The sequence below is a fragment of the Bubalus bubalis genome, chromosome 1 (genome assembly GCF_019923935.1).
Source record: "Bubalus bubalis isolate 160015118507 breed Murrah chromosome 1, NDDB_SH_1, whole genome shotgun sequence".
In the NCBI taxonomy this organism is placed as follows: Eukaryota; Metazoa; Chordata; class Mammalia; order Artiodactyla; family Bovidae; genus Bubalus; species Bubalus bubalis.
In genome coordinates, this window is record NC_059157.1 from 163,997,733 (window position 1) to 164,022,880 (window position 25,148).

Below are 25,148 nucleotides of genomic sequence, written 5' to 3' on the forward strand. Positions count from 1 at the left end.
ATCATGTTTTGTATCTTGAATATGTAACTAGGTTATTGTTAGACTTTTCCAAAGTAAAGAGCTGCTTATTTTGATTCATTTTGCATAATTTTCATCCTGATGTATTAAAAGTTCACTGTGTGCAGGGCATTGTATTGTAGCATATTGTTAGAAGAACAAAGGGAACATTAAGACATGATCTCTGCCTTCCTGGAATTTACACAATGAATTGTAGAAACACAGACTTATGCACACTCCAGTGCCTCCAACAATAACTGTTGACTTTTTATTTGTAATTAGAGAACCCAGGCAGTGGAAAACTAGGTTTTTCCTGGGTTTACGAGAACTGAACCAAAGTGGAAAATGTTATTTGCTTTAACGAAATAATTCCGTCTTATGCAACATAACATTCTGTCAATCAAGCAAATAAAGAAAGAAAGCCTTATTTATAAAGTTGCCTGCTTCTGATTTCATTCCATTGCTTCTTGGGCTCCAAGAGGGGAAAAAAAAATGAAGATTTTCTTGCTCTGTATTTTTCTAATTTTATGTGGTACCTCAGCCTGGGCGAAAGATAAGCATTATTACATTGGAATTATTGAAACAGCTTGGAACTATGCCTCTGGCCACGGGGAAAAGAAACTTATTTCGGTTGACACGTAAGTCATTGCTTTTTCTTCTTTGTAGACCAAACCTAAATTATCAATTAAAAAATAAAGCCAATAAGATGAAATATTTCTTTAATTTGTTATATACAAAAACTAGAAAATATGGGCTTGAAACTCTGGACACTAATAAATCTCTAATTCCTGGGATTTTGTTTGTTTTTTGGGATGCTGCCTTATTCCTTCCCACTTGGTCCTGAGGAACTGTGTGGGTTTCTTTTAACCCCTTCTGGTCATTACATCTCCCATCATGGTTCAGTCTTTTTGTCTGTTTATGCAGAAGTTCTTTCATCCAAAGAATGACTGCATAAAATTTTCTGTTTACTATTCCATTTCTGATTACTAGAGGTAAAAATTAAAGGCTTTTTTAATCCTTCAAAAACATTTATTTTATATATCAAATACAATCTTAATATGACTCCACCTAATACTTGTTGGATGACTCTGGACAGATAATTACATTCATCTTTCTCAGACTCAGCATCCTAATCTGTTGACAAAGACAATAAGAATACTTCATAGGGCTGTTTAACGAGTGGGTGCCTGGAAAGCTCTTACAGTGCTCGGCACATCATTCATGTGCAAAAAAGCTCTATGTAACTTACGGTTTTCTTTCTTAAAGGTTTTCTTTGTTTCAGTTGAAAAGCCCCTTATTTCAAGCAAAGTTCATCACACAAAAAAACAGGTTCTCCTTGAAGATTTTTGTAATGAAAGATTATCTATATGAAGGTCATCACTTTTAATAATGTTAATTAAACATTTAACACCAAATTAAAATTTGTTACTCAAACCCATATTCATTATATTTAAAGATGTATTTTCGGAGAAGGCAATGGCACCCCACTCCAGTACTCTTGCCTGGAAAATCCCATGGACGGAGGAGCCTGGTAGGCTGCAGTCCACGGGGTCGCTAAGAGTCGGACACGACTGAGCGACTTCACTTTCACTTTTCACTTTCATGCATTGGAGGAGGAAATGGCAACCCACTCCAGTGTTCTTGCCTGGGAATCCCAGGGACAGTGGGGCCTGGTGGACTGCCGTCTATGGGGTCGCACAGAGTCGGACACGACTGAAGCGACTTAGCAGCAGCAGCAGCAAAGATGTATTTTAATGGTGAAAGTGTATTTTAATGGTGATAAATGTGTTTTAATACTGATACTTAAAAATGCATGTTAATGGTGACAAATGAACCCAATGACCATTTGCTGCTAACACTGTGTCTAAAAAATAGCTTAAAAGGTATGCCAAATTTCATAATGTTGACTCTGTTGATGGGTATACATTATTAATTTTATGTATGTTTAAAGTTTTTCAAAGTAAAAAAAAAATAAATGCATAGATGATAATACCTAATTGTTAAGTTATTAATTTAGTAATAATCAGTGAGGAATTTTTCTGACCTAAAAATAACTGTTTGTAAATAAAACTAGTATATTTTGCAATTATATTTTTAAAATATTCATTTATTTGACTTTGCTGGATCTTAGTTGCAGCATGTGGGATCTAGTTCCCTAACCAGGGATCGAACCTGGGACCCTGCACTGGGATCACAGAGTCTTAACCACTGGACCACCAGGGAGGTCCCTGCAATTATTTTTTTAAGCTTGGTTTTGAGCTAGTGTTCTCTTCTTTTGGAGATGACATATTCTTAGGCTTCACAAGAACCATTATTTTGTATGACTTCAGCATTTTCCCTAACTAAACAATTATACACGTTTTTTTAATAGGAAATCTAGATACATTTTTTGAAAAGGTCAGATACATTAGGAAAAAAAATACTGTCATACAGTCCTACTCCATGCCCTCACCCATCCTGCTGCCATTATTCATGGTCAAAAATCCAATCAGTTTTATTGTGCATCAACCAAGTGCTAGACATTGCCCTGACCATACTTTAACAAAGTCTCTAATTCTAGACATTTAGAAAAGAAAAGGGCTTTGGTAAGAATTTTTTTTCAGGGAGGGAAGAGAATTTTTTTTATTTTTAAACAGCCTAGCGTCCTGCGTATGCTGGGGAGGTTATACAACATTGGCTCAATCATCTCCTGCTTCAACAACAGCCTACAGTTGTGCTAACTATAGATGGCACTGCTCACTCTGTCTGTGATATTTTTTAATATATCTGAACAGCAAATATTGACTAGACCTTCAGCAATTTTGCCAATACTATGCTACCGTTTGCATCAGATTTGCAGAATGTCCAGCTGCTAATACATTCAGCCTTCTATAACAAAATACACCAGACAGGATAGCTTAGCAACAACAGAAATCCCTTTCTCACAGCTCAAGAGGCCAGGAAGTTCAAGGTGCCAACATGGTCATGTTCTAGTAAGATCTCTCTTCTGGGTTCATAGCCTTTTCACTGTGTCCTCACTTGGTGAAAGGGACTAAGAATGTCTTTGGAGCCTCTTACTCCATTTATGAGAGCCTCACCCTCATGACCTAACCACCTCTAAAGACCTCATCTCCTAATACCATCACATTAGGGATTAGGATTTCAACATATAGTGGGGGATAGGACATAAATATGCCAAAGGATGATGTAATATAACCAGATACAATTATTGACACTCATCGTGTGAAGGCTAAAAAGGAGTGCAGATAAATAGGCTGAGAAACAGGTTGAAAGAGGTCAAGATGGTTGTTAGGCAGAGAATTAGGTTTAAGCTGCTGTTGACCTTGAAGCTCCGGAACAAGGAAGCGGAAAGTATATATGGAGATGGTAGAAACTCCATCTGCTAAATTCACTGGTGATCACTAGTACCTAGAATTTGGAAACACTAAAATATTTTTTAATTAATGAAAATGAATGAATAAAAGGTGTGTAGGAAGCTAGACAAAATTATAGGCTGTGTTGTCAAAATTTCCCCTTGCTTCTAATGTAGAGAGATATACACCATAGAATAAATCAGAAAATAGAATGAAATAAGAAAAGTCAGTTTATGGAGTTATACATCAACTAGTAGAACAGGAAACATTGGCAGATAGAAAGGAAAAAATGTGTAGATTCTTTTAACTAGGAAAATAAGAGTTCACTTCTTTTTATTCCATCAGAAGTATTTCTTTCTAGTGGGGTAAGTTCAGTTCGATCGCTCAGTTGTGTCTGACTCTTTGCAACCCCATGGACTGCAGCATTCTAGGTTTCTCTATACATCACCACTCCTGGAGTTTACTCAAACTCATGTCCATCAAGTCCGTGATGCCATCCACCATCCAACCGTCTCATCCTCTGTCATCCCCTTCTCCTCCTGCCTTCAATCTTTCCTAGCATCAGAGTCTTTTCAAATGAGTCAGCTCTTTGCCTCAGGTGGCCAAAGGATTGGAGTTTCAGCTTCAGCATCAGTCCTTCTAGTGAATGTTCAGGATTGATTCCGTTTGGGATAGACTGGCTGGATCTCCTTGAAATCCAAGGGACTCTCAACAGTCTTCTCCAATACCACAGTTCAAAAGCATCAATTCTTTGGCACTCAGCTTTCTTTATAGTCCAACTCTCACATCCATACATAACTACTGGAAAAACCATAGCTTTGACTAGATGGACCTTTGTTGGCAAAATAATGTCTCTGCTTTTTAATACACTATCTAGGTTGGTCATAGCTTTTCTATGGGGTAAGGTAGAAAGTAATTTCCTTATATTTATCAGTGTCTTATCTATCACTTTAACACACCAATAAACTGTTAAAGATCTGTGAAATATATTTTCTGCTCCTAAGTTGAAGTGAAAGTTAAAGTGTTAATTGCTTTAGTAGTGCCCGACTCTTTGTGACCCTATGGACTATTATAGCCTGCCAGCCTCCTCTGTCCACAGAATAAGTTATTTGTATTTAAGGGCTTCTCTGGTGGCTAAGACAGTAAAGAATCCACCTGCAATGGGGGAGACCTGGGTTCGATTTCCGGGTTGGGGCATGGCAAGCCACTCCAATATTCTTGCCTGAAGAATCCCCATGGGCAGAGGAGCCTGGCAGGCTATGGTCCATGGGGTCACAAAGAGCCAGACATGACTAAGCAACTAAGCACAAGAATAAAAAGGGCTTCCCTGGTGGCTCAGTTGGTAAGGAATCTGCTTGCAATGCAGGAGACTGCAGTGCAGGAGACCCAGGTTCAATTTCTGGGTCAGAAAGATCCCCTGAGGAAGGAAATGGCAACCCACTCCAGTATTCTTGCCTGGGAAATCTCATGGACAGAGGAGCCTGGCGGGCTACAGTCCATGGGGTCCTAAGAGTGAGACACAGCTTAGCGACTAAACTACCACCACCACCAAGAATAAAAGACATACATACAAAAACAATTAGCAAACGCAATACTGTGATCTGGGCCCATGGTAGACACTAATTAAATGTGTATTGATTTTGTTAGCTACATAGTAGCAATAAGTAACAATGGTCCAGTTTTCTTCAGGTTGCTTCTTTGTCCTGGTGACCTACAGGAAGCTAGAAGTAAGTGAAAATTTCCTTAAACAGAAGAACTATCACAAAACCCTTTTATACTAACTTCATTGGCCCTTACTCAGGCTTGGTGATTTTAAATACAGTTCTTGCAAACATTGTTAAACCTAGTTTTCCAGCCCATTGTAGGTTTGAGAAATAAATAAGAAATACTACAGTGAAGTAGTATACATAAGCAAACTCAATGACCAATAAAAAAATGAAAGCCCAAATTTTGACCAAATAGAGAACAAACTAACAACTTGCACTCTATGATATAATCATAAGTATTATGATATTGAGTGATTGGGGTACCATAACCTTTCAGTAAATGTTTATATTTCCTATTATCATCATAACAGAAGTTGAATTTTTCCCAGTACATGATGTTTAAAAAAACAAGGATGCAAAGAAAACATTTTAAAGAAAAAAAACTTGCACAAAGGCATTCATTTTACCCCTTCCAAAATGGTCTTAAATTTTTAAATGATTCTTAAAGAGGTAAAATTATGAGCTAAAGTCATGTGGAAGTCATTTATGATGCCTTATACTCCGAGGCTGCCAAATAAAAAATAGTAAGCAAAATCTGGTGTGGTATAAACATTTCACATAAGACCGTCCATGTGCAGAAGCGAATGAAGTAACTATACCATTTCACACTTTTTAAGCTCTACAATTTATTATCACAGTTGCTATTTTTCCCCAAGAACATATCCAAAAGAGGGCTAATACCTAGATAGAATTTTCATGCTGTGCTAGTGAAGCCAGGCTAGTTAGAACCTATAGCTCACTCAGGTGTGTGTTGTATAAACCCAGGTTGAGTCTTTGCCTACCAAAGTAGTCTTTGCCTACTTTTGGACTTTTCTTTGTGATTCCTGTGTGTAGTAGGCAGAGTTTTTTTTAATTGCCCCCAAAGACATCCTAAACCTAAAATTCTAGAACCAGTGAATATGATGATCTATCACTCCCATGGTTTATGTTATATTCAAGGATACAGTTGACTTTAGAGACATGATCTGGGTGGGCCTAGTCTAAAGCAGAGAATTCTCTAGCAGAAGAGGAGGAAGTCAGAGAGATTCAAAGAAGTTTGAGGGGGATTCAACAAACTGTTGCTGACTTGGAGATGGAAGAAGTCACTTTGGAAGGAATACAAGTGGCCTTAAAGAACTGGGAGAAGTCTTCAGCTGTGAGCTAGCAAAGAAGCAGGAATTTCAGTCCTATAACCACAATGAACTGAATTCTGCCAATAACCTGAGTGAGCTTGGCAGTGGACTTCTCCACAGAGCCTCCAGACAAGTACTCGTACAAGCCAACACCTTGATGTCAGCTGTGATAACCTGAGGAAAGAATCCAGTCATGCCATGCCAGACTGCTGATCCATGGAACCGTGAAATTAATAAATAGGTGCTGTTTAAAGCTGCTTTGTGATCATTTGTTATGCAGCAATAGAAAACTAATATACTATGTCTCAATTAGTGAAGCCAAGAATCCAGAGACTTATCACATACATTACCCACACTTTAGTAATCATGTCTAAACATAAACCAAGACCTCCTTGAGTGCATTCTGAATTTATGGGAGGGAATAGCATTATTTCTGTTTTACTAAGGCAGTGTAAAAATTGTTTTAATTACCCTACCATTAAAAACTCACTTCTGGGTCTGAGCTTACCAGAAATTAGAGGAATTGCTATAGGATTATAGGGCTTCCCTGCTGGCTCAGATGGTAAAGAATTTGCCTGCAATGCAGGAGACCCAAGTTCGGTCCCCTGGAGAAGGAAATGGCTACCCATTCCAGTATTCTTTTCCTGGGAAATCCCACGGTCAGAGGAGCCTGGAAGGCTATAGTCCACGGGGTCACAAAGAGTCAGACATGAATGAGCGACTAACACTTTCACTTTCACTGTAGAATTGTAAGAACTGGGGAAGCTAAAAAAGTAGAATGTGATTACTGAGAGGGAGACATATCTATTGAAATGAAGTAAAACAACATATCACAATTTCCAACAGAAAGAACAACAATTAATGTGAATCATTTGTTCCCGTCAAAGAACAACCATAATAGATTCCTTTGACTGGATGTCTGACTGGCAAACTTCCTGCAAGCTTCCAGTAACTGACCCTTTGTCCCCAAAGCTGTGCTCTTGATGTTAAATAGACAGTCCCTAATGACCCTTTGATGTGTCTTTGGAGACACAGCATAAACAAACAGACCTCCCCCATGTTATCGCATTATGTGAAATATTTACCAATTTGCTTAAGACTTAATTTTGTTTCAGAAAAAAAGACAAGATGGGAAACACATTTTGCACATTGCTATGTGTATACAAGAAATCCAAATATTAAAATTTCTGAAGATTATAAATTCAGATCAGTTATTTTTAAAGTATTTTTCACCACCTCCCCCCACCTCCAAAAAAATCTTTGTATACACAAAAAGAATCCCAAAGCTTAGGCAATACTCCCCCTATTTCAGGAAATAATGAATACAGGAGAATTTCAGTGCAATGAAAGCATTTTGACAAAGTCTGCTGCAGTTTATTGCAATGAAATGTGACATATTCCTTAATTAGTTTCAGACACACATTCAGGAAATATAAATACACATTGTATCTAAAGGAAGCCTCAAGAATTTGAGGGCTATTTTTAAACTTTGGCTTTATTTAAAATGTGAATCAGGCTTCCCTGGTGGCTCAGTGGTAAAGAATCCACATGCCAATCCTGGAGATGAAGGTTCGATCCCTTGGTCAGGAAGATCCCTTGAAGAAGGAAATGGCAACCCACTCCAGTATTCTTGCCTGGAGAAACCCATGGACAGAGAAGCCTGGCAGGCTACAGTCTGTGGGATCACAGAAGAGTTGGACATGACTTGGTAAATAAAACAGCAAGATGGGAATCAACAGCGCATGGTGAAACACAGATTAGAATCTCTATTTAAATATCACTGAAGGTGAATCTCTTAGATTCATAGACACTGGTGAAAACTTGCTGCTAGGCTTAGACAGGTCTGTGTGAGACTGAGTGGCCCAGGTTCTGATGTGACCCGAGAGGAATTCCATCTTTGAGCTATAAGCTTTCCAGCTGCCATTGTGTGCTTGACTGAACTGCCCTCTTCCTGACCTCCTCTCAGCAAAGTGGACTGGATGAATCTGTCTTTAATCTCAGTGGCCTTCAGTGCTTTGGAATTTTGCTGCTGTTACAACATCTATTCATTAAGATTACTCCTGTCTGTACTAATGTGGCAGTTTAGGGGGAAGAAGTCACACCCCTTCTCATTGTTTTTTCATGTATTTTAATGTGCTTAAAGTCTCTCAGAGCTTTTCTCAATTTTTTTTTTTTTTGGTTTGTTTTAACAAAATGGAAATTGCAACAATTAGAAAATGAAAACAAATATGATGAATAACGGCTTAAGCATGGATTTGCTGTATTGGTTATAAAAGATGTAACTTTATTTTTCTAACTTCCAGTTTGGCCCTTCTCCCACCACAATAGGGGAAAGAGACTCCCATCTCACTCATTTTTTCAGTGAACAGGTTGAGAATCCCAGGGCTTAAACAATCCAGCATGACAACTTAAGGTGCTCATTGTAAAAGCTCTCTGGTCAATCCAGAGCACGGGACTCTGCTATTTTCAACATCTGTTCCTGCTGCCCAAATGCAGCTCAGAGACCCTTCTTACTGGTCCCCTCACTCAAGCTCAATCTGGTATCTCCATGCCACCATGCCAGGAGAGATTTGGCCACGACCGGAACCAGCCACCTTTCTGTCTCAAGGCATCCAGGAATCCCACTGTCTCTGGGATTGGGCAGCTTTCTCCCCCTGCATCTGGAGCCTCCCCTACTCGGGTTGCCCATGAGCACAGAGAGGCATCAGAACACACGGGGGTTATTTGTTAGTAAATGCAGATGCCTAAACTCCACCCCAGCAGCACAGAAGCAGAATCAATGGGGCTGGAGCCTAGGAACTTGCATTTATCAAGGTCCTCAGTAGATTCCTATGCATGTGAAAATTAAGAAACATTGGGCCAGAGCCTTAGATTTAAAAAATAAAAACAGGCCTTTAAACTCTGCAACAGACAAAGATCAGCATTCCCACACAAGCTCTGCTCTCATCTTGAAAAAAAAAATAAAAAGGAAAAATATTCTTCACTCTTTCCGATGAGCTTACCACTGAGAAAACAAGCCTAAATTTATTCCTTAGTCAGGTTATACAGCCTCACAAGGGTTGAGTGGAAAATAGTAAGGCACCAAAAGTCACTGAGATCAAAGTAGACAACACACACACACACACACACACATAAACCCTAGATCATTAGCCAGATGTTAGCATTTTTTATTCTAGTGGAGGAGACCTCAAGTGTGGAAGGGCTGCCAAAGTCCAGGTTTTAAGTGGGTTCTCCTGAACGACTAGAAGCCACTGCCCACAGGTAGATTCCACTGACCTATCCCGGCTTCCGTCAAAGATAATAACTTAAGAATCAGTTCAAAAGTTTGAATATCAAGCTCAATTTCTTTCTTTTCCTTTCTTTTCTTCTCTTTTTTTTTTTTTTTTCCTGGCTACTAATCACTTTGCTGATATTTTCAGGAAAGTTTTATGCAACTATTAATCAGCCACTAACCAGAATATAAACTTTCAATGTTCAAGTACTTGTGCTAGCAAGGGATTAAAAAAACCACAGGGGTAATTTGAAATCAAAGGTAATTAAAAAACCCATATACATTATATGTATCAATTCCAACTTTGATTTAGTTTTGCTAAAAGAAATCAAAACAATAGCATTACCTTAGCATTATTAGTTTTGCTTTAGGAAAACAAATATATACACACAATTTAACATCTCACACATCCAGATTGATTGCTTGTAAACTCAAGTTTTCTTCATGACTGAAAGAGGTGCACAAGAAGTGAGAAATGGCTTAGCTCTATTTTAATAAATTTATATATTTATATATATTCATAAGGTCTCTGTGCTTTAACATTAAAATCTTGTAAGAAATACTCTGGTAAGATGTATTATATTTTTATGGAGCATTCACACATGGTTGTCTGCCATACAGCTAATGTAGGACACCTCACATTATTAAAATAACATGGCTAAATGCCAGCTCTTCTCTTCATTTTTTGGAAGCATCCTTACAACAACAGCAAACATTTAATATCATATGGTTATTCATTTCTCTTTCATTATAATGTTATCCCTGGAAATGATGGCTTCTACTAAGGTTGTCTTCTTTTCCTTTGCAGGGAACATTCCAATATCTATCTTCAAAATGGCCCCAATAGAATTGGAAGCGTTTACAAGAAGGCTGTGTATCTTCAGTACACAGATGAAAACTTCAGGACTGTTATAGAAAAACCTGTCTGGTTAGGGTTTTTAGGCCCTATTATCAAAGCTGAAACTGGAGATAAAGTTTATGTACATCTGAAAAACTTTGCTTCTAGGCCTTATACATTTCATGCACATGGAATGACTTACTATAAGGAGCATGAAGGTCAGTTCAACTCAAAATCTTGCTGGTATCCTCTCTTCCTTTTCAGTAGCGGCATTTTTTAACTTCCAAGATTATGGACTTTCCTCCTGGATAAGACCTGTAACAATGTTCTTTAGCTCTGAACTATTTTATGAATAAGTGTTTTGGTTCATCCTAATAATGCTGTGCTTCTCTTGGTTATGCTTGCTTACGTGGAGTGTGAATGTGATAGGATTTCTGGGTGAACTCACATAGTGAGAGTCAAAGAGAGCTGGACTTCCTTCCCAGTGCCCTACACCTTTCCAGATAAATAGTCAAACGAAGAGAAATAGTGAGCATTAAAGCCTGGAAAAGACAAAAATCCTGAAGGAAGAAACAGGACTCAAGATACGGGGATTGTCTTCTCTCTAAAGTTCCTACATGTGAACTTACTGTAACAATTATCGCCTCAAAATTAACGGACCCGTGTTTGAGTGCAGATTGGCTTTTACTTGGCTGAATGACCTTGGACAAGTTACTTAAATTCTCTATGCTTCAGTTTTCTCATCTATAAAATAGGAACAGTGAGAGTATATAATAAGAATTCCATAAATGTCCGTTATAAAAAAAAATGCTGAGGCCATGCTACAGTTCATGGGAATTATAAGGATCAAGCTTGGAAATTAGGCTAAAATTCACCTTAACTAATTATTGGCTTTGTATTTAAAAGAGGGATTGCTTTACAAGGTGAATGTTTTGATCTTTTATATATTTATGTGTTTTTGTAAACAAAATAATTATATTCATAGCATAAAAGTTTACTGCCATCTTATTTTTTACAATTTCATGTTGTATTAGGATATAAATAATTTTTACAGATGATCATTGTATTGTGGCTGTGTTAGAAGAAAAAAGAGTACTTATCTTTCAGAGACACATACTCAGTTATTTATAAATGAAATGACATGAGTCAGGGGCTCACTTTAGAATAATTTACTGATGATGGGGATTAGAGTGGGTGAGAGTATAGATGAAACAAGATTGGCCTTGAGTTGATCACTGGTAAAGCTGAGATTTTGGGCACATGGAACTTTAGTATATTATTCTCTTAATTTTTGCATATGTTTGGAAAAATACAAAATTAAAGTAAAAATTAAAACAATTGCATGGTTATTTCATAGGCAAAAATCTGATATCATACAAGAAACTTCAAATTATAGCAGAGGGTAGCCATTTTGCTCTTACTTCCATACCATAACCCCAGGGCAAAAACATTTTTTTGTTTTTGTTTTTTAAATACAGTTGTATGGCATTTTAACATGACCCTAATTCTGAACTCTAAGAAAAAGTGTTTTTTTTTTAATTGCAAACCCATAGTCACTATGGGGCTTCCCAGGAGGCGCAGTGGTAAAGAAGCTACTTGCCAATGAAGGAGATGGGAAGATTCTCTGGAGAAGGTAATGGCAACCCACTCCAGTATTCTTGCCTGGAGAATTCCATGGACAGAGGAGCCTGGCAGGCAGGCTATACAGTCCATGGGGTCTCAAAGAGTCAGACATGACTGAGCACCCAAAGTCACAATGCTCCTAATTCATCTATTACTGCTTCTTGAAGACTCAGTTCAGTTCAGTTCAGTCGCTCAGTCGTGTCCGACTCTTTGCGACCCCATGGACTGCAGCACGCCAGCCTCCCTGTCCATCACCAACTCCCGGAGTTTACTCAGACTCACGTCCATTGAGTCGGTGATGCCATCCAGCCATCTCATCCTCTGTCGTCCCCTTCTACTCCTGCCCCCAATCCCTCCCAGCATCAGAGTCTTTTCCAATGAGTCAACTCTTTGCATGAGGTGGCCAAGGTATTGGAGTTTCAGCTTTAGCATCATTTCTTCCAAAGAACACCCAGGACTGATCTCCTTCAGAATGGACTGGTTGGATCTCCTTACAGTCCAAGGGACTCTCAAGAGTCTTCTCCACTCAGTCAAGTATAAAAAAATGACATTTTCTATGAAACTTCCAGACCTTGTTGCCATTAGCTTCTTATTCTTCTGTGCTCAAGTAGAACATCACTGCATTCCCAAGGGGATACATACTAGATATTGAATAAATGTTTGCTGAATGAATTAACAGACCATCTATTTTTTTCTTTTAAGTTCAAACACATTCGAATTCAACCTGTCATTTCATTGCATGTCGTTTCCTAGGGGCCATTTATCCTGATAACACCACAGGTTTTCAAAAGGCAGATGACAAAGTGCAGCCCGGTGAACAGTGTATGTACATACTGCATGCCAACCCAGAACAAGGTCCTGGTCAGGAAGACAGCAACTGTGTGACCCGGATTTACCATTCCCACATTGATGCTCCAAAAGACATCGCCTCAGGACTCATTGGGCCTTTAATACACTGCAAAAAAGGTACGTTTCCTCATTATTAGTCTCAATAAATTACCAAAGACAGTACACAGGGAGGTTTATTCTTTAAATATACATTAAGTCTTCTGTGTTATGACTGAGTAGGGAAGGTAGAGGGGTGGTGAGTCTAGAAAAAAAGGAAGGGAAGGGTAGGCAAGGGTAAGGAGAAAAAAGGGTGCATGAAGCAACATTTAGGTTACTGAACATAAATTCCCTAAATATTTCCAAGTCTATAAAACAGGAATGACTAGTCCAGATTTCTGGTCTGTTCGGAAAATAAATACTAAAATTGTTTAAAGCTATATGAATCACATGCTAAAATTCATGCTAAAAATTAAGTTCTACTGAAATAGTAATTTTCACTTCAGATTCTCTGGATGAAGAAAAAGAAAAAAATATTGACAAAGAATTTGTGGTAATGTTTTCTGTGGTGGATGAAAATCTCAGCTGGTACCTAGAAGAAAACATTAAAACCTACTGCTCTGAACCAGAGAAGGTTGAAAAAGATAATGAAGACTTCCAGGAGAGTAACAGAATGTATTGTAAGATTACACAGGATCTGTTAACTTTATCTTATTTTTCTCAGTCCATGAATTATGCTAACCTTATTCCCTTACATGAATAAGTAGTGTATTCTAATCTATGCCCTTGGTAACAAAGCATATTGGGTATGCAAATAGATATTCAGCTAAACAGGTCCAATCAGAACTCTAAGCCAGGTAAAGCCAGATACATCAAACCATTTCAAAACTAATAAGGATAAATCAATATCAGTTATGGTTAAATATATATGTGTGTTATATCTACATATTTTTTATTCTCCCGACTCCTAAAAATTAAAGCAGCCTAAAATTATTAAATTATATTTTAAAGCATTGCACTATAGTTAAGAAAATAGTTCAAACCACTAATTCTAAAAGATTTCTTTTACATACATATTATCCTTCACTACCACCCCCAACTTTGCATCATTTTCCCCTACATTTTAGCTCACTTTATTTCTTCTAAAAATGCTTTCTTTATTGCCTAGGCTTCTCCTTAATTCTCAGACAGAAAATAATGGGTTTAGTAAGATAATCTATCACTTAGAATTTGCATAAAATTTCAAATCCCTTAATACCTACTAGACCAATAAGTGTAGATTTTTGTTTGTGTTTAGCTTCTCAAAAATAGCTCTTAGGCAGAAACTGAGAATGCAATAATAACTGTACTATCAAAGCAGAAAAATAAACAAATTAAACACGGGACAGATTTTTGTTTCCAACTTCTGCTTATTTCTGGCTAGAAGATCCTCTTTCCATACTTTAATCCAGCCTCTGTTCTGTGCTAAGCAAAGTAGATGTTAGAGACTCAAACATCCAGCCTGGCTAAGCCTGGTTTGGTATCCCTGTTGCATTTGGTTCACTCACAGTACTTCCCAGAACTGATTTCTGCTTAAACTCTAAGACCTCCCAGTTTGAACAGTGACTCTCAGTTTTTTAGAAGAATCTTGGGCCATCCTGCTTTTGACCTTTAATTTTAGAAGAATCTCGGGCCATCCTGCTTTTGACCTTTTAGATCTTTTCCTCCTTCACATTTCTTCCAATTTTGTCTTTCAAATTAAAAAAAAAAAAAAAAAAGCTTCCTTTGTGCTCTTATTGAAAGAGCAATTCACATCACTGTAGAAAATTGGAAAAGTTCTGATAAATAAGCAAGAAAACTTTGACATCATCCATACTGCCACTACCAACATGATGCATATGGTTGATTCATAAATAAGCATGTCTTTTTTTTTTTTTAATTTAATTTTATTTTTAAACTTTACATAACTGTATTAGTTTTGCCAAATATCAAAATGAATCCACCACAGGTATACATGTGTTCCCCATCCTGAACCCTCCTCCCTCCTCCCTCCCCATTCCATCCCTCTGGGTCGTCCCAGTGCACCAGCCCCAAGCATCCAGTATCATGCATCGAACCTGGACTGGCAACTCGTTTCATACATGATATTTTACATGTTTCAATGCCATTCTCCCAAATCTTCCCACCCTCTCCCTCTCTCACAGAGTCCATAAGACTGTTCTATACATCAGTGTCTCTTTTGCTGTCTCGTACACAGGGTTATTGTTGCCATCTTTCTAAATTCCATATATATGCGTTAGTATACTGTATTGGTGTTTTTCTTTCTGGCTTACTTCACTCTGTATAATAGGCTCCAGTTTCATCCACCTCATTAGAACTGATTCAAATGTATTCTTTTTAAGCATGTCTTTTTTCTATTTACTATATATGTGTGTGCATTTATATGTATGTATGAGTGCACACATTTGTATTTGCAAATATACACTTGAACATACCAAGGTGTATAGTTTATAACAAGGACAGCGAATAGGTTTCATCTTCAGTGTTCATGTGCTAATACTGTGTTGACAAAAAACCTGAGGCTGAATTCAGGTCCAAAATGAAGAGTGCTGTGATTGGTTAATAATGTCTGATGTGGGTACAGAAGGGAAGAATAGTGACATGTGTGCCAGGTATTTTCCATCTCAAATTGATTTTATTTTTGTAGCTGTAACTATCAATATTCCAGGCACCAATATATGTTAGTCACAGTCTCTCCTCTTGACTTACAGCTGTGAATGGATATGCTTTTGGAAGTCTCCCAGGACTCTCCATGTGTGCTAAGGACCGAGTGAAATGGTATCTTTTTGGTATGGGTAATGAAATTGATGTGCATGCAGCTTTCTTCCATGGTCAAGTGTTGACTAGCAAGAACTACCGTGTTGATACAATCAATCTCTTTCCCGCTACCCTCTTTGATGCTCTTATGGTGGCTCAGAACCCTGGACAATGGATGCTTAGCTGTCAGAATCTAAACCATCTGAAAGGTAAGGCATCTATACCTGAAATTAACTGTCAGTTGAGAAAAGAGACATGTCTCAGTTACAATATTAATGGGGTGACTATTGGAAATTAGAATCTAAAAGCTAAATATCTTTGGAATGATCTGAACTTTGAACTGTTAATTTTATTCCTCTGAAAGTATGGATCATAATGTAATTTTTTTAAAAAGACAAAGACTGGAGCAATTATAAAGTAATTAAAGCTGAAAATATGTTAATTTTTGGAAAACAAAAATTGGTCCTGAAGTATAGTCTTACCGTAAAAGTATAATACTGCTTATAGCTACTCAGATTTGTAAAATATACAATATTTTAAACACCAGAAGATGTGTATATTGGTGCTGAAAAGTAACTTGTGTTTTGACTTGATTCTGTTAAATACAACCAACTTTGTTCTTTATGAGTCCAGCTATTCCTTGTTTTTACATGCTAAATCTCTTTTCCATCTCTTTAATATAAGGAAAAGAAATATCCCCAGTTCTTGGAAAATATTAGTTTGTAATATTGGTTTCCTGAAGAAACTAGGTCTAATGTGGGTCTTTGAGTAGGTTACTTTGAACTTCAAATATAATCTCATTCATCAAAGGTGACCTTGGCTGCAGCAGGCCCAGCACAGCAGGTGCATAACCATTTTATCCAAGGGAGTGATACAATACATGATCACTCTATTCCTCCTCCTCTATTTCATCACATCCCTTAAAATATGGCAAAGCTTCTCTTCACCACTTACTTTTTCTCATTAAAGCACTGTCTATTTCAATGCTGACTCACTGATAACAAAAGAGGGAGGGATTCCTGGCAGCCCAGTGATTAGGACTCTGCCGTTTCACAACAGAGGGCAAGGCTGCAATCCCTGGCCAGGGAATTAAGATCCCACAAGCCACATGACATAGCCAAAGAAACCCTAGTGAAATAAAATAGTGAAAGTGCATTTCTCCCCACACCACTTATCTATTAATGTGTCCTATTTTTTTTTTCATCAAAAGACGATCATAGTGAAATCCTACTGAAGTTCATTCCACATTTTTGAAAACACAAGTAATACCACTTCTCTGTGGCATATAGGCTTTTTTCCACTGCTTGAATTTTCCATGACTGATTCATTTGCAGCTGTTTACTCGTTCATAGTATTGTTTCTAGCTGTCACCGGCAGCATTGATAAGGCAATAGGAGAGAGAACAATGGCTTCATTAAACAGTGGCGCCTCTGTGTGGTTTTCAGCTGGTTTGCAGGCCTTTTTCCGGGTACAAGACTGTAAGAAGTCTTCATCTGAGGACAATATCCATGGCAAAAATGTTAGACACTACTACATCGCTGCTGAAGAAGTCGTCTGGAACTATGCACCCTCCGGTATAGATGCCTTCACCAAAGAAAATTTAAGAACACCGGGAAGGTAATTCAGAAAAAAAAATGATATTTTTTCAAAATATGACTCCTCCTCAAAAAATCATAAAAGGCTATTCAGCAATTAAAATTTTAACTGATACTTGAAATTAACTAGACTTCTAAGTAATTATTGAGGTGTTTGGTAGTGAGTCCAAGTTGGAGAAATAGGACTTCTGAGTCCATCAAAAAGAATAGAAATGTTGTCAGATGCTCAAGAAAATCCTCAGAAAATGTTGAAAACAAGATTGATTCATTAGCTTTCCATTCCTGAAACCAGCCTTGTATAATCTAGCAGCATTGGGTATATTCACAAGGCTGTATAATTATCAGCACTGTGACTCCCAGAGCTTTTTCATCATTTCAAGTAGAAATTATGTTCAACAGGTCAATAGCTGAGCTCTACCCAAGCTTGTGACTTCTGAAGCAGAGATTTAAGTCCCTGCTACACTGACAGCCAGATATAATGACTCCCTAAACGGTATCTCCAGCCCAGAAGGCTCTTATAAATGGCAGCTTTTCATTCTGAACTTCTTAGTGGACACCTCACTTGGATGAGGCCCTCTCCAAATCAATATGTGCAAGCCTGAACCCTCTGTCTTCCCCACAATTCTGAGCTTTCTCCTCTACACGAATGGTACTGCCATTCATCCATCACTCAAATCCCAATGCCTGAGCATTATCCTTGACTCCTTCCCTCCTTCACCAATCCCTCCTTCTCTCATCAAATGCTGCCTCATTATATCCTAAATATTTCGGGAAATTTGTTTGCATCTCTCTAACCTCTTTGCTAGTACCTCTGAAGTCATCATTACCCTCATTGAGATTTAAGAGAAGCCTACTGACTTGGCTCCCTACCACGGTCTTCCAACCACTTAAGGAATCCTCCTAAAACACTAATCCTTTAAAAAAATTTACACATATATATTACATATATATATATACATACATACATACATATATATATATATATATATATTTTAGCCATGCCGTGTGGCACATGAGATCTTATAGTTTCCTTACCAGGGATCAAACCCACACACCCTGCATTGGAAGCACAGAGTCTTAAGCAATGGACCACCAGGGACATCCCGTAAAACACTAATCCTTAATGCTTATATGTTTCAAAGCCTTGAGATGTACTGAAACTTTAACTAGGTCCTCCCACCCATCCCCCATTTCTCTAAGCCTCCATCTCCAATCCTCTGTCTTACCCTGCATGCTATGGTCCTGCCCTATTTTATAAGACATGCTATGCTCACTCTTCTCTGAGCCTTCCCGCAGGCTGTTCCCTCTTTGTAAACACCTGCCCCATTCTCCCCACCACACGTATTCCATCTTTTTAATGCCACTTCTCCTCTAGCTAGTTCTTAAAATCTCTTCCTTTGGAAAGCCTTTGAGGCCTCTTCCCGCTCTACTTAACTCCAGGAGAAATGTTTCATAACACCCAGTGCTTGTTACATGTTGTTATATTGAACGGTCTGTAGTCTATCTTCTGGGACAGATGCAAAGTCCATGTGGACAACGATGGGTCCATTTGCTTATGGGTATGTCGTCATCATATGGCGGGGTTCCTGGCAAAGAGCAGGTGTTCAGTACATTTGTCTGTACAGGAGAAGAGATAAACAGGGCAGCTTTGTCAGGTCAAATGCCTTTCTGAGATTTAATTTCTTCATCTGTAAAATGAAGAGACTGGGGAGGGAGTGATTAAGATGGCAGAAGAGTAGGACCTGGAGCTCACCTCCTCCCACAAATACATCCAAACTATGTCAAGATGTGGAACGATTCTCACAGAACATCTACTGAATGTTGGCAGAGGACCTCAGACTTCTGAAATGGCAAGAAAATCTCCACATGACTGGGTAGGACAAATGAAGAAAAGAGAGAGTGAGAGAAAGGAATTGGGGCAGGATCTGTGCCCTTAGAGGGAGCTGTGAGAGAAGAAAGGTTCCTGCACCCTGGAAATCCCCTCACTGGCGGGACAGAGCGGGAGCTTCACCTCAGAGGAGAGCGCAACAACCAGTTTGCAGAAGGAAAAATGGAGAGAGGCCTGCCTGCACAGAGAGTCAATACCAAGACCCTGAGCTCCCCAGCCTGAGATGCCTGATGCAGACGGGGGCTGGGTGCTGAAGCTCAGGCTTCAGAGGTCAGACTCAGGGAGAGAACTAGGTGGGGATGCGCCGGAGACAGCCTGAAGGGGCTGGAGTGTGAGTGACTGAGAGTGTAGAGCGCCATTGTTGGGGGCTGTGAGAGGGGAGGGGTGGGACCCCCAGAGGAGCATCTTTCCTTGCATGCTCTCAGGCAATGGGACACATCACAGGATCCCAGGAGTGCTGGCAGGCCACTGCATCTGCACACCTTCCTCAAGGGGATAATGGGGGCACGCCCTGAGGAAAGAGGTGGAAGGGCATCCAAACTCAAAGCAGCCCTTGGGCCAAAAAATATTAAACCCACACAAGCTACGCAGGAGCACTTCCACATGTGTACAGCCTTCCATGACTACGGTAGATGACTGTTTCTCCTAAACTCAGAGTGAGGGAAACGTAAGTACAATGAAGAAGTAGAGGAACCACTTCCAATTAAAAGACCAAGAGAAATCACCTGAAGGAATAAAACAGACCACTTCAGTGTAACAGACACCAAGTTCAAAAACGTGGTCATGCAGCCATGAAAAGGAACGGATTTGAGTCAGTTCTAGTGAGGATGAACGTACGGCCTGTAAGTCAGACAAATATTGTATATTAACACATACTTATGGAATCTAGAAAAAATGGTACTGATTAACCTATTTGCAGGGCAGGAATAGAGACTCAGATATAGAGAACAGACTTCTGGACACAGCAGGGGAAGGAGAGGGTGGGATGAATTGAGAGAGTAGCGTCGAAATATGTGCATTGCCATATGTAAAATGGATAGCTAATGGAAAGTTGCTGTATGACACGAGGAGCTCAACCTGGTGGTCTGTGACAACCTAGAGGGGTGGGATGGGATGGGAAGTGGGAGGGAGATTCATGAGGAAGGGAACACATGTATACTTATGGCTGATCCATGTTGATGTATGGCAGAAAGAAACACCACATTGTAAAGCAATTATCCTCTAATCAAAAATAGATTAAAAAAAAAGAAAGGATATCATGAAAATACTGAAGAAATTAAGAAAGACTATCAACAGAAATGCAGAGTACTGTAATATGGGGAGAATAATACCAATTTTGTTGCATCGTCATGTGAGTTTCAGACAATAAATGAACGTTTCTGAGTGCTAACATGCAATAAACAGTAGTTACTCTATTTTTAGACAGTTCATAATTTATTTAAAAGATTCTATTGTAGGACAAGTTATTATCTGTTAGGGGTCGACATGGGTCCTCTTGAAATTTTTTTCACTTCACTTGAAAAAAAAATTAAATCTCTGTGCCATGAATCTCTACCTGCAGTCTTAACATCTTTCTACAGAATGCCTAGTACTATCTGCTTGTTTGAGTATTTGGCAAATCATGGGTAATAATTCTAAGCCTTGGTCAGAACTTTTCAGTTAGTATCCCGTGTGACTACTGGGCTCTGTTCTGCTCTCAGCTCCAGAATTAAACCCTTTCTCTTTTGGCAGTGCTTCAGAGGCATTTTTTGAACAGGGTCCTACAAGAATCGGAGGGTCGTATAAAAAGCTGGTTTATCGTGAGTACACAGATGCCTCCTTCTCTAATCAAAAAGAGAGAGGCCCTGAAGAGGAACATCTTGGCATCCTGGGTAAGTCTGCACAGAATACATAAATACTAGCGTACCCTTGGGCTTTCCCGGTGGCTCAGCGGTAAAGAATCTGCCTGCCACTGCAGGAGATGCAGGTTCTATCTCTGGGTTGGGAAGACCCTCTGGTGAAGGAAGTGGCAACCCACTCCAGTATTCTTGCTTGGGGAATCCCATGAACAGGGGAGCCTGGGGGGCTACAGTGCATGGGGCCACAAAAGAGTCAGACACAACTTAGCAACTAAATGACAACAATGTACTTGTCCTCTAAACTACAACCAACTTAAGAACAGAAGCTTCAGAACCTGAAGCATGATTTCTACATACAAACTATTCATGGAGGAGCAAACATCAATAAAATGCAGTAGCCAATTATTTTCCCAATGTAAATTTACCCACAGTAAATCTTCAACATGAAAAGCCAGGCTGACTTCAATTGAGTGTCTTTTTTCTTTCTTCAAAGAGGTAAGGGGTGACTTTGTTTTAATAGACAGTGAAGCTGTTAGCTTCTGCTTTTAGTTAAAGGTACATTCCCTTAGAAATAAAATCCAGCTGCTACTAATGAGACAGGTGGGTTTGTTTTAGAACCTCCTTCTCCCCAGGCAGAACCCAGAGATCTTTTCTTGTGAAGGCACATGGGCAGAATAGCAAGCGCGTGGATTCAGTCTGTTCTCACTGTCTGTCCTCACCTATTAGCCATGTGACCTTTGAAATACTCAACTCTCTGTGCCTGCCCCCTTTCTATAAAATGAGAATGATAGTAACAACAATAATCCCTACCTCATAAAGCAGTCATAAGGATTAAATGAGTTAATTCACATAAATACTCAGGAGAACATATAGGAAACTCTCAATAAATATCATTTTATATATTACATAAAATACTTGAGTACTATGTATCTGTTTTTATTCTTTATTTAGTAATAATATTAATTTTGGTGATGGAAAATACACAACAGTGTTGCTTTTCGCAGCCAAGACAAATTTAACTTACCCCCTTTGGGTGGTCAATGTTTATGGCATTCTCTTAGAGGTCCGTCTAGTCAAGGCTATGGTTTTTCCAGTGGTCATGTATGGGTGTGAAAGTTAGACTGTGAAGAAAGCTGAGTGCCAAAGAATTGATGCTTTTGAACTGTGGTGTTGGAGAAGACTTTTGAGAGTCCTTTGGACTGCAAGGAGATCCAACCAGTCCATTCTGAAGGAGATTAGTCCTGGGTGTTCTTTGGAAGGACTGATGCTAAAGCTGAAACTCCAGTACTTTGGCCACCTGATGCAAAGAGTTGACTCATTGGAAAAGACTCTGATGCTGGGAGGGATTGGGGGCAGGAGGAGAAGGGAACAACAGAGGATGAGATGGCTGGATGGCATCACTGATTCTATGGACATGAGTTTGAGTGAACTCCGGGAGTTGGTTGATGGAAGGGAGGCCTGGTGATGCTGCAGTTTATGCGGTCTCCAAGAGTCGGACACGACTGAGCGACTGAACTGAACTGAACTGAACTTGGCTCTTGGGACCAAATAGCACACGTCTGGTCCACAGTAAACCAGGATGAGGAGATGCAGGTACTGAGTAGTTTTATAGATGTGTGAAGCTTGTGAACTGATTTGGTTAAACATGGTAACACATTTCATTACTTGAAGTTAACTCAAAAAACCCTTCTCATCTCTTTCCAGACTCCCCATGTCAAATTGATAATGGACTTTAAAAAAACCAAGCTTTCCATTTGCCACAATAAGCATGTTGCTTCCAGAGGTTCTTTTTAGAGTACAAGACAGAGAAATCAACTGTCTTATGTATTCTGTAGGTTAGATATCAGGGAGGATAATAATTCTCTCTTTATCCCCAGGTCCCGTCATTTCTGCAGAGGTGGGAGACACCATCAGAGTCACCTTCCATAACAAAGCAGCACATCCCCTCAGTATTGAGCCCATTGGAGTGAGAGTCGATAAGAAAAACGAGGGCACATACTATTCACCAAGTGGAAGTGAGTACAACATTTGGTAATCAAGCTGTAATGTTTATAACCCACTGTGCTGGTCACCCCAGGAAAACGGCCCTGAAAAAAACCAAAGGCAGGAACTTCTGAGGAATCTTCTCATATACCATCCTCAGGCATCATGCCAGGAAGCAAGTCAATCTCTTCTCCTACCCTTTGCAGTTGGTTTGTGGAATTCTGTCCTATCTTAATTGGGTGATTATTGACAATACTGAAAGTAACTTACTTGGATTGTATCAATTACACATTTCCAGAGTTCTATTTGGGTAACTGCTAAATTTGAAAAAATATTCTTGTAGTTATAAGATTATATGTACATTTTAGAATGTTTTAAAAATATAAAATTTGTAGCCAAACATAATATCCATAGTTCTATAGCCAACCACTATTATATTTTTGTATAAGTCCTTCACTCTTCCATCTGTGCACATAATATTTTGATATCATAGTATTTAAATATGAAAAAGTGAAAATGTTAGTCACTCAGTCATGTCTGACTCTGTGACCCCATGGACTGTAGCCCTCCCTGACCCAAGCTCCTCTGTCCATGGGGTTTTCAAGGCAAGAATAATGGAGTGGGAAGCCATTCCCTTCTCCAGGGGGGTCTTCCTGACCCAGGGATTAAACCCATGTCTCCTGCTTTGCAGGTGGAGTGTCTATAGTCTGAGCCAGCAGGGAAGCCCTAGTATATAAATATACTTAATGCTATAATTTTGTACCCAGAGTTTGGTTTCTTAACATTATAAATATTTTATAGGTATAATTTTAATGATACAAAATATTCCACTATATGGAAGCATTTAGGTATTTTTGTAGGTCAAGGCTAGCCAATGAAGACACTCTTCTGGGTCTTTGATTTCTTGTATCCTCACATGTAGGAAGGGGCTAGGGAGTTTTGTGGGATCTCTTTTGTAAGGGCAATAACCCCATTCAGAAAGGCTCTACTCTCATAACCTAATCACCTCTCACCTCAAATACTATCATATTGGACATTAGGATTCCCATATATGAATTTTGGAGAAACATAAACATTCAGACCATAGCAAGCACCAATCTCAGACAGAGGTGTAGAGAAGACTTCCTGGGGGAAATCATACTTATTTGTGACCTGACACCAGTGAACAAGTAGGATTCTAGTCTAATTTATAAAGGAGCACAAAAGTGGGTTGTCCTAGACTAAACCCAGTCTACTCCATGGCTCAAATGACCACATCAGAAAGCAAACTTAACCTCCCCCATGTGACGTTTCTTACAGGTGGGCCTCCTCCTTCAGGCTCCCATGTGGCACCCAAAGGAACATTCACCTATGAGTGGACTGTCCCCAGGGAAGTGGGACCCACCTACAAGGATCCTGTCTGTCTAGCTAAGATGTATTATTCTGCTGTGGATCCCACCAAAGATATATTTACTGGGCTTATCGGGCCAATGAAAATATGCCGGAATGGAACTTTACTTGCAAATGGGAGACTGGTAAGTCCAATGAGGGAAAATGAAAATGATTTTCAAATCCCTTTGAATTATCATTATTATAAGGAAGATTCTGCGGTTTGAGGCAGTGAGGGCTCCACGTGCATGCATGCATGCTCAGTAGCTTTAGTCGTGTCCAGCTTTTTGTGACCCCAAGGACTGTAGCTCACCAGGCCCCTCTGTCCATGGGATTCTCCAGGCAAGAATACTGGAGTGGGTTGCCATACTCTCCAGGGGTTCTTCCCTACCCAGGGATCAAACCCACATCTCCTGCATTGGCAGCAGATTCTTTACCACTGAGCCTCCAGGGAAGCCCAAGGGTTCCACACATAATACTTGTTACAATTTTTTCTTAGGCTTTTATCTTTATTGTGTGGACACTCTCTGACTAACAGGATTGCTTCAAAATGAGTTGGAAACAAGATTTTCCTTGGAATCCAAAGTCTTTTATGATACAATTAAACACACACATTTTAAAAAATCACCTAAGCGTCTGTCTACAATGCGGGAGACCTGGGTTTGATTCCTGGGTTGGGAAGATCCCCTGGAGAAGGAAATGGCAATCCCCTCCAGGACTATTGCCTGGAAAATCCCATGGACAGAGGAGCCTGGTTGGCTACAGTCCATGGGGTGGCAAAGAGTCGGACATGACTGAGCGACTTCACTAAGACTAATGATAATAAGTCAGTTAAGATTCACTGAGGAAAATATTGCTTTAAATATTTTTTATATTTGTCTGAAGGAGACTGGCA

General features: G+C 39.3%; 1 protein-coding gene across 2 annotated transcripts in view; it reads left to right on the forward strand.

Annotated features, from left to right (window-relative positions):
• The first annotated feature begins 427 nt into the window (after nucleotides 1-427).
• Nucleotides 428-25,148, forward strand: part of LOC102404988 (ceruloplasmin) — a 60,215-nt gene continuing 35,494 nt past the window's right edge. The window contains exons 1-9 of one of the 2 annotated variants that reach the window (XM_006063124.4): nucleotides 428-635; nucleotides 10,308-10,555; nucleotides 12,714-12,926; nucleotides 13,292-13,465; nucleotides 15,536-15,790; nucleotides 17,027-17,198; nucleotides 20,796-20,935; nucleotides 22,780-22,917; nucleotides 24,185-24,399. In XM_006063124.4, coding sequence (XP_006063186.4) covers nucleotides 490-635; nucleotides 10,308-10,555; nucleotides 12,714-12,926; nucleotides 13,292-13,465; nucleotides 15,536-15,790; nucleotides 17,027-17,198; nucleotides 20,796-20,935; nucleotides 22,780-22,917; nucleotides 24,185-24,399 — 1,701 coding nt within the window. In that variant the 5' untranslated portion in view covers nucleotides 428-489. The remainder of the gene's footprint in view (nucleotides 636-10,307; nucleotides 10,556-12,713; nucleotides 12,927-13,291; nucleotides 13,466-15,535; nucleotides 15,791-17,026; nucleotides 17,199-20,795; nucleotides 20,936-22,779; nucleotides 22,918-24,184; nucleotides 24,400-25,148) is intronic. The other variant, XM_025290096.3, reaches the window with a different exon arrangement.